The sequence below is a fragment of the Hippopotamus amphibius genome, chromosome 13, assembly GCF_030028045.1.
Source record: "Hippopotamus amphibius kiboko isolate mHipAmp2 chromosome 13, mHipAmp2.hap2, whole genome shotgun sequence".
NCBI classification, from domain to species: domain Eukaryota; kingdom Metazoa; phylum Chordata; class Mammalia; order Artiodactyla; family Hippopotamidae; genus Hippopotamus; species Hippopotamus amphibius.
Window position 1 is genome coordinate 4,606,974 of NC_080198.1, and position 27,131 is coordinate 4,634,104.

Sequence of the window (27,131 nt, forward strand, 5' to 3'; positions counted from 1 at the left end):
GCTGCTGCTACCCCCGCCCCCTGCAACGAGACCATTTTGTGGTCTTCTTTCAGATCCTGTCTTCCATTGAGCTGCTCCAACACTCTCTACCGAAAATCAACCGGAGCGCTTCTGAGCCATCCCTGCACCGGGCGGCCCACACCGAGGACATCAATGCCTGCACACTGACCACGTCCCCAAGACTGCCTGTCTTCTAGCTGACTCTGCACCTGCACTCAGGCTGCCAGGTGGGAAGGGAAGTCAGCAGGCACCACCTTTCTGCTCCCTTTCTGTAGGGACAGAGCTTGTCTTCAGAGAAGCTGCTGCTAAGGACCTTCTAGACCACTCACAGGGCCTTAATTTCATGTTGCCTTTTCTACCCCTTCTGGCCCTGGGAGGAGGAAGCCGTTTGCAACGCTGGTTTGTCCTGCTCCCACCGCGTCCCCTGTGCTCATGAGCCGAGCCTCCTCCAGCTGCACTGGGGGCTGGCTGCTCATGGCAGTACATGATCTGGGGCCCCAGCTGTTGGCTAAGTGAGTGTTCTTAGGGTGAGAAAAAGCACTCAGAGGGGAAATGAAGGTCGCAGGCAAACCGGCCGTGACATGGGGACATGTGGATTTTTGAAATCAGCTCCTATGAGGAATGCTTATCACAAAAGGACTTCTCTTCAGAGATTCGTGGTGTGGCACCAAACAGGTAGTTTTGCACATAATGCACCAAACAGCCCAGGACTGTCGAGACCGTGACGGCCTGGAAGAGCCTGCTTTGGTACTATATGGACTTGACTCTGGGGACACTTCCTTTTCTTGAAGGTCTCCAGTGCTTTGGGATGGTTTTCCAGAAGAGGCGCTTGGCCTGCCCCTCCCAGCCTCCGCCCTCTCAGGGAGCAGTCTTCCATCGTGCTGAAGTCTTCTTCCAGGAGCTGCCCCTGTGGGGCGGGGCCCCAGGCCAGCCTTGTCTCTAACGTCACACCGTGTATGCAAGGAAGCCAGGAACACAGGTTTCTCTTGATAATCTGGATTTTAATTTTGTTTTTATTGCGCCTGACAAAATACAGTTATTCAATTATGTTATTTTAATAAAATAAATTAAATGCAGGTTTAATGGCTATTTCCTCCTTTTAAAGTAATCCTGAGCTCACAGCTTGAGCTCCATTTGTTTATCCCTTCTGGAGCAGGAAATGGACCCAGAGCTTCTGTTGGGGATGAAATGAATTCAGCCTTTGTCACCCTTCACTAAAGAGTTAACTATAAAAATTATGCAAAAAAGCACTCTAAACTCAGGTAAGAGTAGAGTTTCTACCCATACTTTAATGCATTTTATAAAATATTTGGTATCTACAGCTGTCTATAAAAATATATTATTCAGGCTTGGGGTGAGTTCTGATTCATATGCTCCTTTAATTAAAACCAGCTCATGACAGAAGACTTGTACTTGGTTCCCTTCAGGACCACTGCTGGGTCAAAACCAGAGACTATTCTTGGGTGCTGTGAAATTCTTATAAAATTTCAAATCAAAGCCAGATTTTACAGATGAGAATGCACGAGTACAATGACTCTCGGGGCATAAGCCAGCAGGTAAGGTTTCCCTGGAGGCACGTGTGCAAGATTACTTCGATTGTGACCCTAACACAAACCCTAAAAGAGGGGCCATAGCTCTGTACTTCCTGCTCCTTCAGGAGTGTGCCCCCCTCCCCCCCCACCCAAGGGAAGAAGGTTTATACTTTAACTTGTCTACTGACCATCTGGCAACAAGACTCCTGCCCTGATTTGGGACACAGGGGAGCCCTAAGTCAAGTTCTATACTAAGGTGCAGGCACCCACTCTGTTTTTTTGGAAAGCAGTGTACAAAATCCAGTGTTGCCCACACACTGTTGCAGTACACTAGGGAGAATCACCACGCAGGAATCCTTTACAAGGACTGAAGAATCCTTTGGTAAGAAAAATGAATCTGCTGTTTTAGGGGCAGCTGCACGGTGACTGTTCTTAGGACTGTGCTCAAGAAGGAAGCCAGGCTGGCCTGAAAGAATGAAAACTCTGGCTGGTCAGCTGGTCCCCCTGAGGAGCTTGAGGTGCAACTAAGCTAAATAGCAACTAGAGAAGTAGTGATTCCATGTGTGTTAGGTTACTTTATATCCTCACTCTTCCCATGGCTGTAACGGAGTGGATGAGACCAAGGTTAAATACAACCCCACTCAAATCCCAGTGACACGCCACCCAAGGCTGCCGTGGAGGGGGCTCAGCTGGCCCGAGATGCAGGGCAACCACCTACTCCTCAGGGTTCTGACGACTCCACTCCTGACAGGTGCATGAAGAGGTCCCCAAGCTCGGTCATGTCGACATCTTCAGTGTTGGGGACATGCTGGCTCTCTCGGTTCTCGATGAAATCCCAGAGCCTCACTGAATTAAAGAACTGCAAAAAACAGCCAGCAAACGTGCCTGGTTATTGCTAAAGGCAACGTGAAAGCTGAGCAGCTTCTATTTCGTTTGCCCACCTCGTGTCCTGCTGCCAAAGCTACAAGAAGGGGCCAGGAGTGGTCCCCGGAAATGCCCACAGGTGGGTGTTCCTGACGGAGATGGCAAAGTCCTTACCCTCACGGTGCCTTCAGAACTGAGCTGTTTCCGAGGTTTCTCAGGCTCTGCTAGCCGCCCATCAGGGTAAGCATGGCGGTAAAGGCATTTGCTTCCAAATGGGCAGGTCCCTTTGCCTTGTTCGAAGTACTTACAAGCTTTTTTTCTGAAGAGCAGAAAGAAAGATCAAGAAGATACTGGGGAAAATCTGGGGTGCAGAGGCTCAGATGCTGATTTCTAAGCTGGACGGTAACCTCCCCACGATACGCAGCCTCACACGGAATTTAACGTGCACAGGGACCCACTGTGTTTTGAGCCTACACAGTGCTCCGAAGGCCTCCAGGGGCAGGTAGGGCTGACCACTCCTCTGGGCCGGCTGTCTGGGCTCTGAAGCTGGGCTACTTGCCTCAGCTCAAAGTGCAGCTGGAGCTCCACCCAGGAACGTTTCCCTTCCTCCTGGCCAGCAATGATGTCAAGGTGACCACAGGAAGCCTTGACTTAGGAGTCACAAGGAAAGCAGTGGATTTTAGTAGCTGCCTAAAGTTACAGGTCTCATTCCAATTTTCCTTGGTCCCCACCCTCCAGAGCATGGCTTCCTAACTCTATGTACTACTACAGAACCCTTCTTAGAACAGTGTTTTTAAATGCATGAAATAAGACGCACCAGTCTACGAGATAACAGTTATCAAAAAGTTTCCCCCTATCTTCAGTTTCTAGCTACACACCCCTTTATTAAGAACCCCTGCTCCTGAGGAAACAACCAAATACAGAACCAATCAGATAATCCCCATTCCTTCTTGCTGAAATGAAATTCGGCTTACGTAATCGTAAGTGATCCCAAGCTGAACAGGAAGAGATGCCCAAGAAGCAGGAAGGGAGGGGTAGGTGCAGAAATAAAGCAGAAAGGGCAGGCTGCTGCCGGAGGCTGGTTATGGGACAGCAGCAGGTGACAAGGCAGGGATGTCCTCGACTCCAATGTTTTCCTGTTTTCTCAGATGAGGGGACGGCACAGATGGTAGTAAAAGCCTCTGTAGTCAGGCCTCAGAGCAGCACAAAGAAAAGCTCCCCAGCAGCTGTCCACTCCCACCAGGTCTCGCTCAAGCACAGGTGACTGGGGAGTGGATTCAAGCCGAGATCTGTGGACCAGATGCTGTATGTGGCCCCCTGTCCCCAAGGTTCTGAGCAGACCTTCAAATGACCGCTCCAGTGGCGAGTTCTTGTGGGCTTTAACAAACTCGTCAGGTTCAAAACATTATTCTCTAGTCCTCACTCCAAAATGATTTTTTCCCCCAGCCTTATCTGGTCACCAAGGACATAAGCCTTCAGTTCCCTGCGACTCTCTTTGTTAACACCATCCTCAGTTCCCACACTGTTGAAGCGTCCTGGGCACCATCCTCTGTTGCCCATCTGCCATAGTCCTGTCTCACCTGGCCTCCCTCCCACCAGGTTCTACCCTCTTGACACAGCACAGAGGAGCTTCCCCACACAGTGCATCCCTTGTCGTCTTGTTCTTAAAGACCACAGTCAGGTCCCTGTGGTCAAAGCCCCTTCAGGCTTGTGGCTGTGTCCCACATCCTTCTACACACCTCTTTCCACTCCAGGGACCACTCCCACTGCTCCCCAAACACAAAATGTGCTCCATTCTGCACCCATGTCACCCCTGCCCAACGCACACAGATAGGCTCTCCATGCTTCAGGGCTCAGGGTCCCATCCCCATCCTGCCTCCCCTGACACTCCCAGGTGGATCCGACTGCCTTCTCTGTTGTGACATCTGGCTCGGGCCTCTCACGATCAACCTGTCACCAGAAAACCTGTATCATGATTGCCCTTTTGTAATTTCCTATGAAATTTCTTACTGATTTTTACTCTGTATCCCACAATTGTGTTCAGCTTGAAGTGCCTGGCCTGCAGCTCAGTAAATGTCTGTGGAATGCATAAAAACACTACTATCAACAGAAAGCAAGTCCAGGAAGACCCAAACAGCAATAACATGACTTTCTCGACAGCTGCAGCAGAGCTGCTTTCTACAGGCTGGACCCCTCTGCCTTGCCACTCCTGCCCTCTGGTGGACACACAAGAGCATCACAAGATATCAAGCCTTTAGTAATCAATATGCAACCTAAAGGAACCATTTTAAAATATTTGCTTTTAGTACCTTTCCTGCAGGTGAACTAGAAATACAGATAATATTAAAAGACCTGAGGGCACTGGACAGTGAACAAAAGCAAGATTCTTCAAGAGATTAGACACCTGGAAGAATGGAATGGCAAGAGATTCAGTTATCTTTTTAAGGGGGAAAAATCAGCACTTAGCTTAGAGCAGGCCCCAGGAAAGTACCTATGCAGGGCAGCTAAAACTCCAGTGGAAAAGTGAAGTCTTTCTGGCCTGAAGAACGAAAAGACAGAGCGGAGTTGCTGGGAAATCAACCACTGGAAGTGAGGAAACAGTCCCCCAAAGAAAAGGGCCTGAGGGACCCATCCAAATGCTGCATACTAACTCCGCCCAAATCCCTGACCCACACATCACCGCAGCAGGTGCAAGGTGACTCAGCTAGGGATTAAGAAAACAGAACTGAGATTTGAACTGCTGCCCAAGAGTCTGAGTCTAAACAACTTACCTGCCTATTAAAAACATTAATGCTTTATGAATGAACCTAACAGAATTCAGAATCTACAGGGTAATATTTACGTCTAGGTGAATGTTATCCAAATGACTCAACATAATGAAGACTCAGTAAAATGACCCATTTTTAAAGAGAAAAGCCAATCAACAGAGGTTAATTTTAAGATGACAAGGATTTCAAAGCAGCTACTGTGCATGTGTTAAATAAGATGAACAGAGAGGAAAAAAGATTGGAGAAAAAAAAAAAAAACAGAGCCTGAAACCAGAGTCTATCACCTGTAACTAGAGTCGCAGAAGAAAAAACAAGGTAGAAAAAAATGTGATGAAACAATGTCCAGAATTTCCCTAAATTTGGAGAATGATTTGAAATTTTGAAGAAAATCACTCCTATGCAAAATATCAAACTGCTGAAAACAAGGATAAAGACCCAGAAAAAAGTGCTGAAAGAAAAGGGGGGGAGGGGGAATCCCAAACTATTATTCTCAGAATTCTACTCATTGAAAAAGGAGGCAAAAATGGAAACGAGATCAGACCAATAAAAACCAATGAAAATATCCTTCAAGAATCGTGTGTGTGTGTGTGGGGGGGGTTCTGATAAAAAGAAAACCTAAGAATTCATCACCAGCAGATCAGGCTGAAGGGAAATTATATCAATTGGAAGGAATTACATAGCAAACAAAAGACCATTGGAAATATTATATATCTGAGTGAATATAAATAACTTTTTTCCTCAAAAAATATACAAATTTTAAGGCAAAAATTATAATACTACCTTGTGAGATTCTAATGTATGTAAATATTACATCCATACATTAATGTTTCAGGATACAAAATCAATATGCAAAAATCAGTTTTTTTCCATATACTAACAATGACGTATCATCAGAAAGAGAAATTTAGAAAATACCATTTACAACTGCATCAAAAAGAATAAAATATCTAGAAATACCAAGAAGGTGAAAGATACATATACTTGAAAACTGTAAGACAGTGATGGATGAAATCAAAGATGACATATAAATGGGAAGATATTCCATGCTTACAGATTAGAAGAATTCTGTTAAATACCATACCACCCAAAGCAAGCTACGCATCAATGCAATCTCTATCAAAATTCCAATGACATTTTTCACAGATACAGAAAAAACAACCCTAAAATGTGTACAGACTCACAAAAACCTGGAATAGCTAAAGCAATACTAAGAACAACAGAGCTGGAGGCACCACACTTCCTAATTTTAAATTATATTACAAAGTGATCAAAACAGTATGGTACTGACACAAAACCAGACACACAGATCAATGGAGCACAACAGAAAGCCCATACATAAACCCATTCATATATGGTCAGTTAACTTACAACAAATAAGCCAAGAATATGCAATGGGGAAAGGAAAGTCTCTTCAAAAAATGGTGCTGAGAAAACTGGACAGCCACGTGCAAAAGAATGAAACTAAACTGCTATCCTGTACCACACTTAAAATGGATTAAGGGTTTGAACGTAAGACAGGAAACCATAGGCAACAACCTCCTTGACATCTGTCTTAGAGATGATTTTTTGAATTTAACACCAAGAGCAAAGGCAACAAAAGCACAAGTAAACAAGAGGGACCACATGAAACCAAAAAGCTTCTGCAGAGCAAAGGAAACCATCACAAAAAGAAAAGACAACCTACTGAATGGGAGAAAATATTTGTAAATCACATATCTGATAAAGGGTGGATATCCAAAATATATAAAGAACTTATACAACTCTGTAGCAAAAAAACCCAATCAGATTTAAAAATGGGCAGAGGAACTAAAGAGACATTTTTTCAAAGACATACAAACGGCCATCAGGCACATGAAAAGATGCTCAATATCACTAATCATCAGGGAAATGCAAATCAAAACCACAATGAGAGATCACCTCACACCTGTTAGAAGACACACCTGCACCCCCATGTTCACTGCAGCACTATTCACAATAGCCAAGATACGAAAACAAGTCGTTCAACAGATGAATGGATAAAGAATATGTGGTACATATATACAATGGAATATTATTCAGCCATGAGAAAGAAGGAAATCCTGCCACTTGTGACAACCCTGAGGGCATTATGCTAAGTGGATAAAGTCAGAGAAAGACAAATACTGCACAACATCATATATATGTGGGAATCTTAAAAAAGTTAAACTCACAGAGTAGAAAAGTGGTTGCCAGGGGCAAGGGTACAGGGACAACAGGGAGAGGTTGGTGAAAGGGTACAAACTTTCAGCTGTAGGATGAATAAGGATAAAACATAGTGACTACTGTTGACAATTCTGTATTGAAAGTTGCTAAGACAGCAGAACTTAAATATTCTCATTAAAAAAAGATTAATTTGTGAGGCAATGGATATCAATTAGCTAGATGGGGGACTCCTTTCACAATGGATCAAATTACCATGATGTACACTTTAAGTATCTCATAATTTTATTTGTCAATTATACCTCAATAAAGCTGAAATTTAAAAAATTCTATTACCTTGTGCAGTTCTAATGTATATATACGCATTACCTCTATAGCACAGAGATGGTAATGAGGAAGTAACTGCATATTATATAAGGCAGCAGGAATATTAATCCCGACTAAAAAATTGGGAGTATATTGTAATCCCAAGAAAAAGCCATTAAAAAAAAAGAGAAGCTAAAAAGCTGTAAATTGAAGTGGAATTCTAACTATTCAAAATAGCTAACGGTTGGAAACAGCAGCAGTATCCATCAACAGGGGAAAAGATCAGCTGGTGCACAGGCAGCCCTTGCTTCTGCACGGTTCTGTTACGTATAAATTTCAGTTATCATGTGCTATGGTCTGAATGTTTGTATCCCCCTGAAATTCATATGCTGAAATTCTAACGTCCAATGGGAAAGGATTAGGAGACAGGTGATTAAATCATGTGGGTGGAGCCCTCATGAATGGGATTAGTGCTCTTATAAAAGAAACCTGGAGCGCTCCTTTAGCCCTTCCACCAGGTGAGGCCGCAGTGAGAGGGTGCTGGCCCTCACGAGAACCTGACCATGCTGGCATCTTGATCTTGGACTTCCCAGCCTTTAGAACTGTGAGAAATTAATGCCTGTTGTTTATAAGCCACCCAGTCTGTGGTATTTTGTTAGAGCATCCAGAACAGACTGATACACTATGTAGAGGGAGTTGAATAGTGGCCCCCAAAAAACAGGTCAAAATCCTAACTCTGGTACCTGCGAATGTGACATTATTCGGAGAAAGGATCTTTGCTGATGGATCTCGAGATGAGATCATCCTGGATTAATGGGAGGGCCTTACAAGAGACCCTTACTGAGTCAGAAGGGAGAGAAAGAGCCATAGAGGAGAAGACAAAGGCAGAGGCTAGAGTTATATGCTGCCACCAGCCCCGAAGCCAGGAGAGGGGCCTGCAACAGGCCAGGAGGAGCCAACCTTGCCCATACTTGGATTTTGGACTTTCAGCCTCCACAACTGTGAGAGGATAAATGTCTGTTGTTTTAAGCCACCCAGTTTGTGGTAATGTTACAGTGTTACAGCAGCCACAGGAAAGAACCCATCATGGTTTACTACCACTGGTCCCCCCACAACATGATTCAAATTTCCAAACAACTGTGAGTGACCACGTGAAGCACACACTGTCAGCTCCTTACTCCAAACCACCACATGAATAACTCGTGTGCACCATGGTCAGTGATGACAGTCTAACTCTCTTTTCAAGTCTGTCGGTGACTAGTCCCTGTGCATTTGCTATTCAGAGGAGGTGTGTTGCCTCCTTGTTTCCGAGTGATAAATCCACAAGACATTTTACAAAAACTGGTAACTGAAAGAGGAAACTGGCCAACAAAGATAGAAGTGCAGCAAAGAAATGAAAAGTGGTAACACTGGAAGTGAAATCTGAATCCTCAACTCCTCCACCATATTCAACGCATCAGCAAATCCATCCCAGTTCTTCTAAACAGATTCAGAATCTGACCTCTTACCATCACCTCTGTGCCTCCTACCCTGGTCCAAACCACTGCCGCATCTCGGCACAACAGCCTGACTGGTCTCCCCATTTCCACTTTTGCCTCCTCTTTCAATATATTCTCAATGGTTCAGCCACAGTGATCCTTTCAAAGTATACATCAGATCACATCACTCCTCTGGTCAAAATCCTATGATGGCTGCCCACCTCAGCCAGAATAAAAAGCCTAGTCTATCCAATGACCTACACAGCCCTACACAACTCGGCCCACGCCCCCTGCCCTCGTCTCCAGTGTCCTCCCGGACCTGCTGTCTCCATCCAGCTCCTCCTTGCCATTCCAGCCTCAGAGTCTTTCTCTGCCCCTCGAGAGTGCTCTCCTCAAACACATGGACGCGGCTCGCCGCCTCGCTTCCTTGAGGTCTCTGTGCACAGGTTGCCTGAGGTGTTCTCTGGGATCCGACGTGGAAACTGCAAGCCCTTCTTTTCCCATTCCCATTCCCAGGCTTATTTCACTCCTTAGCCCCACCATCTAATAAATATTTTCCTATTTATCTTGTTAATTTGTTTAGTGCTGTATCTCTGGCAACTAGAAAAGGCCTATGAGATCTTTCATTGCTATCTGTTGAATGAATGATCAGAGACGAAAAGTCTACCTCAGCACTACAAGCAGGATTCCGAGAGGCTACTGCTCGGCTTAAGAACCAATAAGCAGGACTTCCTAGGTGGCGCAGTGGTAAAGAATCCGCCTGCCAATGCAGGGGACACGGGTTCGAGCCCTGCCCTGGGAAGATTCCACATGCCACGGAGCAACTAAGCCCGTGTGCCACACACACACACACAATAAAATAATAAATAAATGACAGCTGTTGTAACAATTATTTAAAAAAAAAAAAAAAAAAGAACCAATAAGCAAGTCCACTTCAGCATGGCCTTGCTCATCTCGGCGTCCCCGGGCCCAGCATGCTGCCCGAGAGGAAAAAGGCACCGAGTGGCCTCCAGGCCCCCACTCATGACGCAAAGACAGTAACAAGAGCCAGGCCAGCACCAGATAGTGCTTGAGCGCAGAGCACTTACCCCATTCCTTGTTTGAAAGCTTCAATTAACTCGTTCTTTTTATTCTGATCTTCTACCCAATACACACTTGGAATTACAAACTCTGATATCACACGGCATTCTGGACAAGACCTGAAATAAGAATCAGGTTAGTAAGGGAGAGATCCAGTTACAAATCCTGTTCACACTCCACCACTAAACCTTGTGCTGGAACGCAGGACCACTGCAGGTGTCTCCCACCCCTAAATTCTAAAAGGTACAAACACAATCCTCTAAACCTAATTTACTGTTAAAACATGTGCTTCTCAACAATAAAAAGACAACCTAATTTTAAAATGGAGAAAGGATCTGAGTAGGCACGTCTCCAAAATGGCCAGTAAGTACATAAAAAGATGTTTAGTACCATTAGCTACCAGGGAAATGACTTCATACCTGCTAGGATGGCTAACAATAGAAGTCAAGACAATTAAGTGTTGGCAAGAATGTGGAGAAACTGGGATCCCCCTATGTTGCTGGGGGCGGGGGTGGGGGACACGTTCAGCCACTCTGGATGGCGATCTGACAGTGTCTCAAAATGTTAAGCACAGACTTTCCATATGCCCAGCAACGCCACTCCTAAGTATATACCCAAAAGGATTGAAAATAGGTATTCAAACAAATACGCAAATGTTCACAGGAGCACTAGCTATAACAGCCAAAAGGTGGAAACAACCCAAATGTGCACCAGCGGATGACTGCACGCGCAGAATGTGGTCTGGTCACACAGTGGTGTGATTTGCAGTCACTGGAAGGGAACGGAGTGCTCATTCACGCTACACTACGGGTGAACTCTGAAAACACTCCTAGTGAAAGGAGCCAGACACAAAAGACCACATATTGTATGATTCCACTTATATGAAATGTCCAGAACAGGTAAATTCAGAGAGAGAGAAGTGGAGGGGAGGTGAGTGCTTGCCGGGGCCAGAAGGAGGGATGAGGAGCCAGTGACTGCAGGCAGAGGTCTCTCTCTCTTTTTTTTTTTTAATTTATTTATTTATTTTTATTGGCTGTGTTGGGTCTTTGCCGCTGCACGCAGGCTCTCTCTAGCTGTGGTGCGTGGGCTCTTCATTGCCGCGGCCCCTCCTGTTGCGGAGCACAGGCTCCAGGCGCGTGGGCCTCAGTAATTGTGGCACATGGGCTCAACAGGTGTGGCTCACGGGCTCTAAAGCACAGGCTCAATAGTTGTGGCACATGGGCCCAGCAGCTCCATGGCATGTGGGATCTTCCTGGAGCAGGGATTGAACCCATGTCCCCTGCACTGGCAGGCAGATTCTCAACCACTGCGCCACCTAGAAAGCCCGGAGGTCTCTTTTTAAGAGGATGAAAATGTTCTCAAATTAGACGGCAGTGACAGCTGTGCAGCTCTGAACATATTAAAAAAAACCCCTGAATTGTGCATTTTTACCTCAATAAAGCAGTGACTTTAGGCAAGTTACTTGACCTTATCATACCCGAGTCTCCCTACACATAAAATGAGGGTCTCTGAGAAAATTATGACTGAAGGTGCATGAAGTTTCCGAGAGCACACAGCACGCGCTAACTCCTCACTACGCGTTAGCTCTTCTCTCACCCCGGTGCGGAATTTAAGAATCCTACGTTGTTATGTGTCCGTTGTCTCTCAGTAAAGCTGGGGGACAAAACCCTGTGCTGTCTCACGGAGCGCATCCCATGTATCAGACATCATGTGAGGTGTGTTACATGCACTATTCCATGTAGTCCTCAACCCCTCTTTTACAGATTAAAAAGGGCGATCAGTCTAAGGGTGGACCACCAGTACCTGTGAGCACCAGAGTCAAATGGGCGTTCTCACACAGAGGATCCCTGCCGAGTGACCCCCCAACACCCTAAATGCCTGGCAGGAACTGTCACCGACATTTTAAAGGGAAAGGCACTTGGGCTCAGGGAGGGTCTCTGACGTGCTCAAGTCCCTGAAGCCGGGGGTCAGGACGCACCATTCACCTCTGGAGGACAAGGGAAGGCGTCAGAGTGGATGGAAGAAGGTCCCAAATCAAACCTTCTCCCAGTGTCTATAGCTAAGACCCTTGCTGCACTTACTTGATGATTGGGTTCTCAAACTGCTTGGCACACCTCCACTGCCGGATGCAGGACAGGCAGTACGTGTGGTTGCAGCTGGACAGGATCCCGAACCTCCGCTCTGAGGCTGACGCCTTCTCGAGGATCACCTCCATGCAGATGCTGCACACCTTGTCCTGACTCGCCTGGAAGGCAAAAGCCTTCTCCATCTCGTGTTCAAATGTTGACATGCAGATCTGAAGTACAGGGAGGGAGGAGGGAAACCTTAGGTTCTGGGTTGGGGAGCGGCGAGAGGCCTGAGTGGCTGCTGGCCACACGGTACAAGAATGGGGAAGGAACGGGGACCAGGGCGGCTTCAGGCAGGCCCTGCATTCGGGACACAAAGCTCTCTCAGAACGTCACTGGCTCGGCCCTCTGCTTGCCAGCACTGCTCCATGGTCACCTCCAAATTAAAGCCAAGACCAGAGACCCAAGAAGGTTAGAGGGCTGCTGTGACGTCAAGGAGGTCATAAGGACCGGGACTCTGGTCTCCTTGCCCCTCTGGGCACCACCTTTCCCCACACCAACACCAGAAATGCTGGTGTTAAAAACACTGGAGCCTAATGACCTGCAAGGTCCCTTCCAACACTGGACTCCTCAAATTCTCCAGAACTCAGCCTGGCTGGCCAGGTACAGAATGCAGGTGTTATTAGCAGAAAAATGCTTACACAAATACCAACGGTTTTGTCACTTAGTGTACTTCAAATTCCTTAAAAGGAGTTCACGTAAAGGCTTGCAACTGTACCTTCTCGTGAGCTTTCCTCTGCTCTGGGTCGAAGGGGTGCAGGACTTGTAACCTACAGATTTCACACACTTCCCCATGCAGGTAGACACAAGCATCCCCAAATCGGCACTCCCCAGCAGCCGCGTAGGGGCAAAGCTGCTGCTCGCCGCTGTAGGAGCTGCTGGCTTCTAAGTCGTCGAGACCACTCCTGATCGCGTCTAGGTAGGAATGAGGCTTCATCTCTGGGCTGTTCTGTGGGTCCCTGCAGCCTCCAGGATTACTCACCACACCTGGGCAAGTCTTTTCTTCAGCCATGCCAGAGAGATCTTAAGACAAAACACACAGCGCGCACACACATGAAAACTGGCCCAACCTTTGTGGTAAACAGTCAAAACTTGACAAATTAACCCTGACTTTGGGAATTTCACTCTTGGGAATGTACAGAAAAAAACAGGCCAAGAGGGGAAAATAAAAGGAAGAAATGTTCAGAGTGATATTACTCAGAATCATAATATAAACCAAATAGCTATAATTGGCAACATAGGGGAACAGCAAAACAGAACATGATACGTGGGTGAGTCAAAAATTACGCGCACTCCAGTTACACTAAAACTTCTGTTGGCTGCAACTGTCTTATCAGCACTTTCCGTTCAAGGCTACTTTCTCCCCAGTCACTGCTGTGCAGGTGTGAACGTGTTACATCAGTTCATCTGTAACTGCGGTGTGAGCAAAAAGGGATGCCCCACTTGTGATTTGCATGAAAGAAGAGCAGCGTGCAGGGATTTGTTTTTTGTGGTCTGAGGGTGTAGCTGGTGCCGTTATTTATCGAAGACTTTTGTGCGCAGTATGGAGAAAGTGTTTTGCCATGAAGAAGTGTATATGAATGGATAGAGACATTCAAGGAAGGTCACACAAATGTCAGCCATCAAGAAGGAGCCGGACACCCGTCCACATCCACGGCTGATGACAACATTGAGTGTACACGTGAAATGATTCTGTCGAATAGACGAGTGACAGTGGATTATGTGGCAAGTCATGTGCATATCAGCCATGGCTCTGCCTATGAAATAATCCACGACAGACTTAGGTTTCGAAAAGTTTGTGCTGAAGCCTAAATTTCGGATTAAACGCAGAGGACCGCCATCCAAGGGCGTTGTGACCTTACATGACAATGCATGTCCGCACACTTCTGCCCACACTGTCAACACTCTGCTGGTGTTCTGAGGTGTTAGAGCATCCTCCCCATAGTCCTGATCTTGCTCCATCAGACTTTCACCTGTTTGGTCCCCTGAAAGCAGCCCTATGAGGATGAAGATTCACTTCTGATGAAGAGATGAAGACAGTGGTGCATGCATGGCTCGCAGCTTAGCCTAAAACCTTTTTTAATGAGGGATACAAAAGCCTGCTGACAGATGGACAACATGTATTGGAAAGCAAGGAAATTACATCAAAAAATGATGTATCTATCTTTTCTAAAAGTTAATTAAATTCTACAGCCAGAGTGCGGATAATTTTTGACTCACCTCGTATATTTATATAAAAGAATACTGAAGTTGTTTTTTTTTTAAATTTTATTTATTTATTTATTATTTGGGGGGGGGGGGGACACCAAGTTCAATCATCTGTTTTTATACACATATCCCCGTATTCCCTCCCTCCCTTGACTTTTTAAAAACGACAAGTATGGAAATGTCAATGCATGGACCACTTACACTTAAAAAAAAAAAATTAAAAGAAAACAAAGTAGGGGCTTCCTAGGTGGCACAGTGGTTGAGAATCCACCTGCCAATGCAGGGGACACGGGTTCGAGCCCTGCTCCAGGAAGATCCCACATGCCGCGGAGCAACTAAGCCCGTGTGCCACAACTATTGAGCCTGCGCTTTAGAGCCCGTGAGCCACAACTATTGAGCCCACGTGCTGCAACTACTGAAGCCCACGTGCCTAGAGCCCGTGCTCTGCAACAAGAGAAGCCATGGCAATGAGGAGCCTGCACACCGCAACGAAGAGTAGCCCCCACTCACCACAACTAAAAAGAAAGCCCGTGCACAGCAAAAAAAGACCCAACACAGCCAATAAAATAATAAATAAATAAATTTATATAAAAAAAAGAAAACAAAGTATAAATCAAAGGGAATTCAGAATGAGGTCAACAGAATACAGTGGTTTCCTTTTTAGCAGTAAAGTTACCAATCGTTTTAAAGTGAAGCAGAATGAAAATCTGGACCAAGTCTCTGGATCCTGCGGCCAGAGTCAAATTGCCCTGTGACCGCCCACCTACTTCTCACACAGGAGCTGCTGCCTCCCCATCACACGCTTCCAGCCTTTCGAGAGGGGATACATCTGACAGGATGGATTTCTTGTTTGCTTAGGATGGAATCTGTCTATATTATGCTGAATAATTCCTAGATGTACAAACCCCTTTACCTGGTGAGGACCAGCCAACAAAAACAACTACGATTTGTAGCCTTCTACCCATGCAAACTCTGCTCCAGGGTAAAGACCACTCCCCAAACCCAAAAACCCTATTTTATTTCCAAAGGTGCAGCTGGCTCAGTATAAGAACTAAGACTATGAACTGATCGAGAAGACAACAGTGAAACATGCTCTTCATCAAAATATGTAGCTTTGAAATGAGCAGCCTGGTGCTTCTCAGAGTTGGGCAACCACCCTATGCAGGTGACAGTTACATGGTGACAAAAAGGTCACTTTTAATGTTTTGCCACACAAAGCTGGTGCTTTGCCCCCACAAGGGGACAAGGCCAAACGCATCATCTGAACGCGCTGCAGCCAGATGAAGCCTGTCCCCAGGACGGTTCTGGGCATGAGGTCCGGAGCCCCCTTGACAAGAGAAGGCCAAGAAAAGCGACAGTTCTATTCAGAAAGGCAGCAGAAGGATTCTGCTCACTCACTTCGGTCTCTAAGTACCAATGTCCTCTTTTCACGTTTCCCCGGCTCGTGTAAGTTAGTTTTCACAATTGATGCAGTGAGGTCAGAAGGTGGGTGAGGACTGTGGAAACCCGGGGACGGCACCCCGTGGGGCACGGTGCCCATGGCCCCACCAGCCGCAGCAGAGGGCCTCGTGTGATCATATCTGAACAAAACACAGAAGATGCATTACGGACACACCACACACACATGCCTCCCACACTTCCCAGACCTGGAACATCCCTCCTTCTGCTCCACCTGTGAATGTGGACAATCAGACAATCCTTCCCCATGTTTTAATTGATACAAATCTTCTCAATTAGTAAGAATTGCCTGGCAATTCAGAGTGAGTGGTAAATTGCTGTCTATCACCTCCACTTAAGTGTCCTTGGGGACTCGAGTGGGACAGATGTACTGCCCAGACCACACCAAGAGAGCCTGACGGTTCCAAAGATGCTGACTGACTGGCCTCTCTTGGACTGTCTCTCGGGGGCGCCCACTGGCAGGGGGAAGGCAGAGGGGGCCAATTTCCCATGTCCCAGGCAGCACAGACAGAGGACTGAAATGAGCTCTGCAGCCCAGGAAAGCACGTCAGCCCTTCACTACAACAGCACAGGAGCAGGTTTTGGAATGTTCTCGTCTACAGGTTGTTAAAACTTGCCTACAGAAGTCAGTAAAAAAGGAAGATTCTGTATGCACATAAATGTTTACTGCATGGGTAATCATAGCAAAAAACTGGAAGGCACAAGTACCCAATACAGGAATAGTTAACAAAACGATGGTACGACAACGTTATGAAGAATTATAAAATTATGGTTAGGACATAAAGTAGCAGCACTGGAAAGAGCTATGACACGTTAAAAAAAAAAGCAAGCTATTTTTGACTTATAAGAATAGGCCTGAAAAGTGACTTTGAAAAATTAAAATTATTTTTAGGGTACTAAATTTGAGGTTTCAAAATTATTTCTGTGCTATTACTTTTAAATTAAAGTTTTCCCCTCAAGACCCACGCTCTAAATGAAGGATTTAAATCCCCGAAAGTAGTGAACGCAGCGTAAGAGCTGGCGACAGAAGCGGGTTCTTGCCTGCAACGAGTTCCATAGGCGCAACGGCCCTTCTGGTAGTATTTGCAGATGGTAGAGGGCTTGCTGTTTGCCAAGTCATGTGAGAACAGGCACTGGTTTCCTTCCCGACACACACCATGCATAAAATACCTGACGAGACAAGCAGAGGCATAAAACTTTTAGACGCACACTTTGCTTTATGAAGTCACCATATTCTTGAACCCAGCATACAGACACACGCTATGCACATACTGTGTATCAAGGCTCTACCAGGCAATGGAGATACACTTATGCCCTTGACTCCAAGACAGAGCGATTTTTTTAACATCTTTATTGCAGTATAATTGCTTTACAATGTTGTGTTAGTTTCTGCTGTACAACAAAGTGAATCAGCTGTATGTGTACTGTATCCCCATATCCCCTCCCTCGAGCCTCCCTTCCACCCTCCCTATCCCACCCCTCTAGGTCATCACAACGCACTGAGCCGATCTCCCTGTGCTATGCAGCAGCTTCCCACTAGCCAAGTATTTTACATTTGGTCGTGTGTATGTCACTACTACTCTCTCACTACGTCCCAGCTTCCCCTTCCCCTCCTGTGTCCTCAAGTCCATTCTCTACATCTGCATCTTTATTCCTGCCCTGCAGCTAGGTTCATCAGTACCGTTTTTTTAGATTCCATATATTTGCGCTAGCATATGGTATTTGTTTTTCTCCTTCTGACTTACTTCACTCTGTATGACAGACTCTAGGTCCATCCACCTCACTACAAATAACTCAATTTTGTCCCTTTGTGTGGCCGAGTAATATTCCATTGTATATATGTGCCACATCTTCTTCATTCATCTGTCGATGGACATTTGGGTTGCTTCCGTGTCCTGGTTGCTGTAAACAGTGCTGCAATGAACATCGTGGTATGTGTATCTTTTTGAATTAGAGTTTTCTCAGGGTATATACCCAGGAGTGGGATTGCTGGGTCATATGATAGTTCTATTTTTAGTTTTTTTAAGGAAACTCCATACTGTTTTCCATAGTGGCTGTATCAATTTACATTACTACCAACAGTGCAGGAGGGTTCCCTTTTCTCCATACCCTCTCCAGCATTTATTGTTTGTAGATTTTCTGATGATGGCCATTCTGACCAGCGTGAGGTGATACCTCATTGTGGTTTTGATTTGCATTTCTCGAACGATTAGTGATGCTGAGCATCTTTTCATGTGTTTGTTGGCCGTCTGTATGTCTTCTTTGGAGAAATGTAAGACAGAGTGATTTTAGACCACAATTTCAATGACAGCTTTTCTGGAAGAAAAATGATCCCATACATTTCTATCTTAAGATATATCCTCTTGATTTAAGATATGTTACATATGTAAAATGTGAGCCTAATAACTGAGAAAATACACACTGAAAAACTGCTTTGTTCTGCAGTTTAATGGGAATGGTTGTAAAGGAGTCACAGAGACCTGGGCTCAAGATCTACCTGTGTCACCTATAAGCAAGTCACAAACCCAACTTCCCTGGGCCTTGCTACCTTTACTTATAAAACAAAAAACACACTACCTGTCTACTAAACTGTGTTGAGGATGAAATGAGATAGTGTAGCACCAAGAGATTTACATGCAAGAAGGATCCACTAAGTTGTCCAATTCTGGCCCTGAAGGAACAACTGGGAAGCATTCTAGTTCTATCCAGCCAGAGCAGAGAGACCTGGCTGAATACTCAGAGGAAACTGTAGAGGGACATGCCTTGGCATTAAAGGCAAACAAGTCCCAAAATAAAGAGATTTTTGACCTGCCCTAATAAAGTTTGTTTGTTTAAAAAAAGCTTCAAAATGATCTAGCCGATAGCAAACAAATTATTGTCAGCTAAAACAAACTTTCTTTGAAGGAAGGCAATAAAATTCAAATGCTCAAAAACACTCAAATGTTTGGCATCCAATCAAAAATTACTAGACATACCAAAAAGCAGGAAAATCTGACCCATAATCAGGAGAAAAATGAGTCAATAACAGAATGACAGATGATGGACTCAGCAGACAAGGATTTTAAAAACAGCTATTACAGGTTATCATCAAAAAATTCAAAAACAACAAATGCTGGAGAGGGTGTAGAGAGAAGGGAACCCTCCTACACTGTTGGTGGGAATGTAAATTGGTAACAGTCACTATGGAAAACAGTATGGAGGTTCCTTAAAAAACTAAAACTAGGGCTACCATTTGACCCAGCAATCCTGCTCCTGGGTATATATCTGGAGGAAAATATGGTTCGAAAGGATACATGCACCCCAATGTTCACAGCAGCACTGTTTACAAAAGCCAAGGCATGGAAGCAACCTAAATGTCCATTGACAGATGAATGGATAAAGAAGATATAGTACATATATACAATGGAATATTACTCATCCATAACAAAGAAAGAGAAATATCACATGATATTGCTTATATGTGGAATCTAAAAAGGAAAGATACAAATGAAAGTATCTACAAAACAGGAACAGATTCACAGACTTAGGGAACGAATGTATGGTTACGGGGGTGGGGGGAAGGGCAGAGGGAAGGGATAGTTAGGGAGTTTGGGATTGACATGTACACACTGCTATATTTAAAAAGGATAACCAACAAGGGCCTACTGCATAGCACAGGGAACTGTACTCAATGTTATGTGGCAGCCTGGATGGGAGGCGAGTCTGGAGGAGAATGGATACATATATATGTATAGCTGAGTTGCTTTGCTGTGTACTTGAAACTATCACAACATTGTTAACTGGCTATACACCAATGTAAAATAAAAAGTTAAAAACAGAACAACAAAAAACCCCAGCTATTACAGATATATCCAATATGCTGAAGATTTTAAGGAAAACACAAAAGTAACATGGGAAGAAATGGATGATATAAAAAAGAACCAAATGGAACTTCTAGAAATGAAAACTACAATATATGAAATGAGAATTACACTGTAACAGCAGATTAGACCCCACATAAGAAAACCTCAGAAAACTTGAAGACAAAGCAATTGAAGCTATCCAAACTAAAGTACAAGAAAAAGAAAGAGAAAGAACAGAATTTTGCTTCCAGCTATGGAGGAGCACGGAACTTGCCCTTCCACGGTGAAAAACTAGAAAACAGAACAAAACATATTAAACAACTGCTTTCAGACATGGACAAAAGGCAACAGAAGACTGGCCCCTGAAGAGAAGGAAAGCAAGGGAGGTGAGCCTCCTTTCTGCCTTGAGGCATATTTTGGACCTTGGTGCAGGGAGAGGAACCCCAAGCAGAGCACTGCTGTCTTGCTGAGGTGAAGAGACAGAAATTGGAGTTCAGGGTGGTTGAGGGAGGCTCTTTAAAAAGCCTTTAAATAGAATCACACATGCATGATTAATTGACTTTTGATAAAGTGTCAAGGTAATCCAACAAATGATGCTGCACCCAGTATTTACATGGAAAAAACCCTCAAACACTACATGTCTGCTGATGTTACCCAATATGAATGAAGTATACAACATAACCTGCCATGTAACCTAGCCAAAAACATTTAACTTGAATCCAACAAAACTGCAGATCTAACTTGTGGTCCACAGGGAATACAGGGGGACTGGGAACAAGCTAAAAGACCTCATGAGGAAGCAACCAGATAAATACAAAAGAAGAGGTAGTATGTGTGTCAGGTTTCTTTACCAAGGAAATGTCATGGAAAAAAAGAAGGGGAGGGGGCCTCAGTTTGGAAAATGATTTGGTTTCTTAAAAACTTATACATAAATTTACCATATGACGCAACAATTCCACTCCTAAGTGTTTACCCAAGAGAAATGAAAACATACGTTCACACAAATACGTGTAAAATGCATGAATGCTCATAGCAACATCATTCAAAATAGTCAAAAAGTGAAAACTTTGACAATTCCATCAACTGGTAAATGGATAAACGCAATTAATATATCCATACAATGCGATATTATTTGGCAATAAAAAGGAATGAATAATGATATATGCTACAAGGATGAAGTGCAAACACATTATAGTAAGTGAAGTAAGTTAGATACAAAAGACCACGTGTTGCATGAATACATTTATACATCGTGTCAAAAAGGGGGCAAATCTATAGGAACAGAATGGCCCTTATATAGACTATTATACAGCCTATATAGGCTACATATAGACACAGTCCCTATATATGGTATGTAAATTATACTTCAAGAAAGCTGTTAAAAGAAGAAAACTTAAAAAGGAGGAAACTGCACTAGATTAGCAGGCAGAATATAAGGTATGTAACAACCAGTGTAATATTTGGTCCTGGATTATATTCTGGTTTGGACGAACCAGCTATAAAAAACATTTGTGGGACAAATGGGAAAATCTGAGTATAGACTAGGTATTAGATAATTTATTGACATGGAAAGTTGAAGATGATTAACTGAAAAAAGCATATTATAAAACAGAATGTACAGTAAAATGGTGCGGCTGCTGTGTAAAACAGTACAGTGGTTCCTCAAAAAATTAAAAATAGAATCATGTGATTCAGGAATTCCATTCTTGGATATATACACAAAAGAACTGAAAGCAAGAACTCAAGTACTGGGTCTTCCCTGGTAGTGCAGCGGATAAGACTCCGTGTTCCAATGCAGGGGGCCAGGGTTTAATCCCTGGTCAGGGAACTAGATCCCACTTGCATGCCGTAACTGAGAGTTTGAATGCTGCAACTAAGGAGCCTGCCTGCTGCAACTAAGAAGCTGGCAAGTCGATACTAAGGAGACCGCCTCTTGCAACTAAGACCCAGCGCAACCAAATAAATAAATATTAAAAAAACAAAACTCAAGTATTTGCACACCCCTGTTCATAGTGCATTATTCACTATAGCCAAAAGGTGAAAGCAATCGAAGTGTCCATCAAAGGATGGATAAACAAAATGTGGTCTACACATACAACGGAATATTATTCAGCCTTAAAAAGGAAGGAAAGTCTGACTTGTGCTACAACATGGATGAACCTTAAGGATGTTATGCCAATTGATAGCAGCCAGACACAAAAAGACAAACACTGTATGATTCCACTTACATGAGGTGCTTAGAACAGTCAAATTCAGAGAGAGGAAGTAGAGTGGTTGTTGCCAGGGGCTGGGGGAGGCCGAATAAGGAGCTAGTGTTTAAAGTGGACACAGTTTCAGTTTAGCAAGATGAAAAGAGTTCTGGAGGTGGATGGTGGTGATGGTTGCACAGCAGTGTGAATGTACTTACTACTACTGAGCTGCACGCTTAAAAATGGTTAAGATGGTAAATTCATGTTATGTACATTTTACCACAATTAAAAATTTTACAGCATGTACAGTAGGCTCTCATTTTGGTAAAGATTATATACACACACACACCCCTGTATTTTTAAAAATGTGTAAAGATATACAATTGCGTTTTTAGAGTGGCAATCATTGAGGGTAAGCATACGGTATTTTATTTTTGCTTATCTGTACTTTCTAATATTTCTACCATGAAAATATACTGCTTTGGTTGTAGTAATGGTTGCTTTAGTTTTAAAAAATTATAAAAAGTATCAAATACTGGAGAGAGCATGGTTAAAAAATACGTAAATGCTCAGTATGATATCTACCTCACAGTGGGTCCCCCAAAGTTAAGCTCTTATTAAAGTTTAGTAAAAAACTCTGCAGATTAAGCTGACAGTTACAAGTGGGACCTCTGCCTTATCACAAAGCATGCACAGGGCTGAGGAGAGACAGCCCATGGACGGAGGCAGGGACTAGGGGGCGCCAGCCCAGGGGACGCCATGCCAAGCAGTCTGCAGAGTGCACGGGTGCCCATGGGCAGGACGAGTATGGGCCAGAAAGAAACAGGAAGGCAGGGAAGGGAGGCCGCAATGAGGGTGCGGCAGGCCTGCTGAGACAGATGGAGGAGCACGCTTGACTGCAGTGCTGGAATATTGACGAGCGCGCCTCCCAATAAGGGATGAGGGGCCCAAGTCAAGTCCTGAGAGACACTAAACCCATTCCTAAGCCTCCTCCGGAAAGGCCACTGGAGCTTCAAGGCGAAGACAAAGTGGAGAGCCTGGAAGTGTAGGTGAGGAGCCCGTCAGGAAGCTGCTCTGTAAAGGGGCTTTATCTATGAACCCATGTTTTAACTCACTTGAAAAACACACTATGGAAAATCTCAAACATATATAAAAGCAGACAGAGTGGCAGGATTACTCCCAAGATGCTCCACACCAGCCTTCACCTTATCAGCTCCTGAGCACTCTGGTTTTACCCATTCCTCCCCTCTCCTGTAGGGCCGTGACAGTTTATCTTTGTTAAAGAGGCATAACACATACCTCTTGAATGAAGACTGTGGTGCAAGGGGGGCCTTCCCTCCCTCTGAACAAGTACGTTACTGGAAACATGTGAAATGAGGAAAAATACAACAGATCCAACAAGTAATACCGTCAATACTCCAGCACTTTTACTTCTTTATCTCACTTAATCCTGACACTACTCTGAGGAGTCTTAGCGCTACGCCCATGATGCAGACAGGAAAGCTGAGGCTCAGAGAGGTGTGATGACTTAGAGAAGATCTAATTGCTGGGTAGGGAACCCCAACTCTGGTCTTCCCAGACAGCCCTGACCTCTACCCACCAAAACTGATTTTCCTGTCACTCTGCCTCTGTCCACACTGTGGTCCCTGCCTACAACACTGTACCCCATCTTTCACTGCACTGAAGTGTGATAATCCACCTTCCTTCATGACCTGCATGAGTCCTGGCTGGACGAAGAAACCTTCCCAGCCCTCCAGCCCACACTGTGCATTCCAGTCAGCTCCACCGCACAGTGCTTCCCAACCTGGGGCCCCTCACCCAAGAGAGCTGCAGCTCTTGAACACATGGTTGGGAACATCCGGTTAACACCATACACAAAAATAAACACAAAATGGGTTAAAGACCTAAATGTAAGACTGAAAACCATGAAACTCCTGGAGGAAAACATACACCACTCTTTGACATAAATCGCAGCAATATTTTTTTGTATCTGTCTCCTAAAGCAAAGGAAATAAAAGTAAAAATAAACAAATGGGGGACTTCCTAGGTGGCGCAGTGGTTAAGAATCTGCTTGCCAATGCAGGGACATGGGTTCGATCCCTGCTCCAGGAAGATCCCACAGGTCGCAGAGCAACTAAGCCCATGCGCCACAACTACTGAGCCCACGCACCTAGAGCCCGAGCCCTGCAACAAGAGAAGCCACCGCAATGAGAAGGCCACACACCACAAGGAACAGTAGCCCCCACTCACAGCAACTAGAGGAAGCCCGTGTGCAGCAACAAAGACCCAATGCAGCAAATTAATAAATAGGTAAATAAACAAAAAAACAAATGGGAGCTAAGTAAACATAAAAGCTTTTGCACGGCAAAGGAAACCATCAACAAGATGAAAAGACAACCTACTGAAGGGGAGAAAATATCTGTAAATGATTTGACTGATAAGGGGTTAATATCCAAAATATATAAACAGCTCATACAACTCAACATCAAAAAAAACCCCCAAACAACCTGATTTAAAAAGATGGGCAGAAAACCTTAATAGACATTTTTCCAAAGAGGACATGCAGGTGGCCAACAGGCACATGAAAAGATGCTCAACATCACTAATCATCAGGGAAATGCAAATCAAAACCACAGTGAGAGATCACCCCACACTGGTCAGAAGAGCCACCATAAAAAAGAACACAAATTACAAATGCTGGAGAGGGTGTGGAAAAAAGGGAACCCTCCTACACTATTGGTGGGAATGTAAATTGGTGTAGCCACTGTGGAAAACAGTATGGAGGCTTCCCAACTAACTAAAAATAGAACCATTCCTGGGTATATTAGAAACAAACAAAACACTCAAAACATAAAACCCCCAAAATATTAATTTGAAAAGATACATGCAACCCAATGTTCACAGCAGTATTATTTACAGTTGCCAAGATATGGAAGCAACCTAAGTGTCCATCCACAAATCAATGGATAAAGATGTGGTATGCGTATATACAATTGGATACTACTCAGCCATAAAAAAAGAATGAAATTTTGCCATTTGCAGCAACATGGATGAACTTGAAGGGTATTATCCTAAGTGAAATAAATCAGACAGGGAAAGATAAATACTGTATGTTATCATTTATATGTGGAATCTAAAAAATATAACAAACTAATGAATATAACCAAGAAGCAGACTCACAGATACAGAGAACAAACTAGTGGTTACCAGCAGGGAGAGGGAAGGGGAGAGGGGCAATACAGGGGTAGGGGACTAAGGATAAGAAACTTCTAGGTACAAAATAAGCTACAAGGATATATCGTGTAACATGGGGAATAGAGCTAATATTTTGTAATAAATGTAAGTGGAGTATAATCTTTAAAAACTATAAATCACTATATCACACACCTGTAACGTACATAATATTGTACATCAAGTATACGTCAAGGAAAAAAAAAAGCCTGGGAATAACCTGAGGAAAGCAAAGCTGGAACATCACTAAACGGGAACTGAACACAGAAAGCCTAAACCTAACCAATCACGTGGTTCTGCCTGAACTGGAGAACGTTTGGCAACAGAGGGGAGTGGTTTCTAAGGAAGGTCAGATGGCCCAGCCTGTCCTTTCCAGAGAAAGAGTACCAGAGAACACAGGTGGCAATTCATGCTGCACCTCAGCCCTACAATGGGCCTGGGAGGCCTCTCAGCTGGAGGCTAAGTTTTGAAGACCTCTACCCCTCCTTGCTCCCCAAGCATACTTCTAATTTTCTCTACCTGTATATCTCCCCAAAAGCAGAAGTGCTGACCAGGCCCACTTGAGAGTTTCTTTCCTCCCAGGAAATGCTAAAAGGGTATTCTACTTTATATGCCAGTGTCTACTGAAATGCGGTAGCGTGAGCCACCTCTAAATATACCAACAGAATCAAATTTCTGAGCCTACAAAGACAACTGAACCTGTGATGTAAGTGACTATAATGAGGTGGCGTCCTATAGGGTCTTTTCTAGGTGGTCAGCTAGGTTTTCCCCAGGCAACACCCCCTGGGGGGGTCTTCCACTAGATCAGAGACTGTAGCAGCCTGCTATAATGCTGCTGTAGGTTAACCTGAAAAGAAAGAAAAAAGCCTCAGAACCTCGCAAACTACAGGTATTCTTGTTAGAAACTTAAAAAAAAAAAAGCCCATATGAAAGGAATCTTGTTATTCACAATACTGATTTTTAAAACTGTGTAGAAGAGTTAATACAGCAGGTCTGAGCCTGCTTACAAGCAGGCCCCTGCCTACAGCACCTGGGACTTGGCTGGTAAACAGTTCCCTGCACTGATATAAACTCTCTCTTAGTGATGAAAGTGGCTCACTGTGCCTATGCTGTGTACAATGTGGTTTATGCTGAACATCTGCTTTCCTTCTGGGAGTCTGGTTTGGGTACATGCTAGGCAGAGGGTGACTGGCGTGGGCACTGAATCTCTAATGGGCTTCCCTGGGCACATGCTGCTGCATTTCTGCTGTGGGAGGAAGAGTGTGCAGTGACCCTTTATGGGAGAAAGTGAGGGTAGGAAGCCCGCAGATGGGTTCCTCCAGATGCCACCTGAGTGCTTCTCCCTTGTGATCCAGCTGTGACTCCTCACTACTCATTGTGATAAATCTCAGCCTTGAGTACAACTATACACTGAGTCCCATGGGTCATTCTAGCCATCACCAGTTGTAGGGGTGGTCTTGGGATCCTGGACACAAAAGTATATTACACTTCTGAACAGTTTGGTAATTCTTCTTGAGAAATGCTACTCAACACTGTGACATTATCCCAATCATCCTCAAGTATGGTAATCTTTGAAGGTATAAAAGTAAAAACTCAGTGCCAAGAGCCAAATGCGATTATCAGGATTAGTAAACTCATAATAAAGAGTGGAAGAGAACAGGTTCAAATTGGCTACATAAACAGTTTCACAGAAGTGAGATCAAACGAATACTTTATTGTCTCTTTTGGAGAAACGAGACAAGATTTCTTGAAAGAAAATCAGGGTATGAGACTACCAGATACTGTCTGTTAACTAGGCACACAAGAGGAAAGATGTTCAGTGGTGGTCCTGCAGATGCCTTTATAATTCTACCACCACCTCCCATAAGTCC

General features: G+C 44.3%; 2 protein-coding genes across 6 annotated transcripts in view; one reads left to right on the top strand and one right to left on the bottom strand.

Moving 5' to 3' along the window:
- The window catches only part of RAF1 (Raf-1 proto-oncogene, serine/threonine kinase), a 73,334-nt gene extending 72,258 nt beyond the window's left edge, over nucleotides 1-1,076 (top strand). For all 5 annotated transcript variants that reach the window (XM_057704470.1, XM_057704469.1, XM_057704467.1 and 2 more), the window contains one exon: nucleotides 54-1,076. In XM_057704470.1, coding sequence (XP_057560453.1) covers nucleotides 54-197 — 144 coding nt within the window. In that variant the 3' untranslated portion in view covers nucleotides 198-1,076. The remainder of the gene's footprint in view (nucleotides 1-53) is intronic.
- The window catches only part of MKRN2 (makorin ring finger protein 2), a 30,381-nt gene continuing 4,316 nt past the window's right edge, over nucleotides 1,067-27,131 (bottom strand). The window contains exons 2-8 of the mRNA XM_057704473.1: nucleotides 17,040-17,168; nucleotides 15,939-16,120; nucleotides 13,051-13,355; nucleotides 12,288-12,502; nucleotides 10,215-10,325; nucleotides 2,571-2,715; nucleotides 1,067-2,391 (exon numbers count right to left, since the gene is read on the bottom strand). Of these exons, the coding sequence (XP_057560456.1) occupies nucleotides 2,254-2,391; nucleotides 2,571-2,715; nucleotides 10,215-10,325; nucleotides 12,288-12,502; nucleotides 13,051-13,355; nucleotides 15,939-16,120; nucleotides 17,040-17,168 (1,225 nt within the window). The 3' untranslated portion in view covers nucleotides 1,067-2,253. The remainder of the gene's footprint in view (nucleotides 2,392-2,570; nucleotides 2,716-10,214; nucleotides 10,326-12,287; nucleotides 12,503-13,050; nucleotides 13,356-15,938; nucleotides 16,121-17,039; nucleotides 17,169-27,131) is intronic.